The sequence below is a fragment of the Calidris pugnax genome, unplaced genomic scaffold (genome assembly GCF_001431845.1).
Source record: "Calidris pugnax isolate Ruff unplaced genomic scaffold, ASM143184v1 scaffold32, whole genome shotgun sequence".
NCBI classification, from domain to species: Eukaryota; Metazoa; Chordata; class Aves; order Charadriiformes; family Scolopacidae; genus Calidris; species Calidris pugnax.
The window spans coordinates 10,353,556-10,354,736 of record NW_015090783.1 but is presented as its reverse complement, the minus strand read 5'-3'; the positions used below and the strand labels follow the sequence as shown (position 1 = coordinate 10,354,736).

The following is a 1,181-nucleotide window of genomic DNA, read 5'->3' as shown; positions in this document are numbered from 1 at the left end:
GCTGCGATGGGGAGGATGGGGGGGTCTCCGGGGGCTCCCGCCACCCCAGACAGCCCCGGCAGAGCGGAGCCACCGGGTTTGGAGGGTCGGGTGTGTGTGTGTGTGTGTGTCGCTCTCTTTCGCAGCCTGGCTTGGATGGGGCGGGCGGTGGGAGCCGTGTGTGTGTGTATTTATTTATATAATAATAATAAAAAAAAGGGAAGTATTTACATTTAGATCTCTGGCCGGCCCGAAAGCCTCTCTGCCCGACGGGGTGGGGGGGTTTTAGGGCCGTGGGGTGCCGGATCCCAGCCCCCCGGGGTTCCCCTTTATCTTGCAGATCTCTGTCCCAGCGAGGGAGACAGCGACGCAGACAGCAAAGACGACCCTTTGCTAGAAGGCAGCGAGTCGGGGAAAATCAGCACGACCACCGCCCCCACCACCACCCCAGCGCCGGCCAGTTCCGTCGGGGGGGCGGGAGAAGACCCCCGGGAGAAAGGGGGCAGCCCCATCAAAAGCCACTTCTTCCCCGGTGACTCGACGGGGAGTCGGAGCCGAGAGAGGACGGAGAAAGCCCCTCCGGACTCCCGGCACAGCCCGGCCACCATCTCCTCCAGCACCCGGGGGGGCAGTTTGAGCGGCGAAGAACTGAAAAGCCCCCTCAGGGACGGCCCCAAAGTAGATGAAAACCGGCTTTTGGGTAAAGAACCCTTCGCCCCCCTCACGGTGCAGACCGACAGCGCGGCCCACCTGAGCCAGGGCCACTTGCAGAACCTCGGCTTCCCCCCAACCCTGGCCGGCCAACAGTTCTTCAACCCCTTGGGGAACGGGCACCCCCTCTTGCTGCACCCCGGGCAGTTCGCCATGGGGGGGGCTTTCTCCGGTATGGCGGCGGGGATGGGGCCGTTGCTCGCCACCGTCTCCGGGGCATCCGCCGGTGTGTCGGGGTTGGACAACACGGTGATGGCCACGGCGGCGGCCCAGGGACTCTCGGGAGCATCGGCGGCTGCTTTGCCTTTCCACCTCCAGCAGCACGTCCTGGCTTCTCAGGTACAGCATCCCCCCCCCAAAACCCGAGAAGGGGGGGCTCCATCCTGGGGGAGAGGTGGGAGCAGCGGGGCACCCCCCCTTAGCATCCCTGCTGTGGGTCCCGTCCCCCCCCCCTCGCCCTGGCTCTTTCTGCAGGGGGCAGGCACCGGGTT

General features: G+C 65.8%; 1 protein-coding gene across 1 annotated transcript in view; it reads left to right on the top strand.

Moving 5' to 3' along the window:
* TBX3 (T-box 3) overlaps positions 1 to 1,181 on the top strand; it is a 14,511-nt gene that overhangs the window by 9,567 nt on the left and 3,763 nt on the right. The window contains exon 6 of the mRNA XM_014961249.1: positions 320 to 1,171. Within this exon, the coding sequence (XP_014816735.1) occupies positions 320 to 1,171 (852 nt within the window). The remainder of the gene's footprint in view (positions 1 to 319; positions 1,172 to 1,181) is intronic.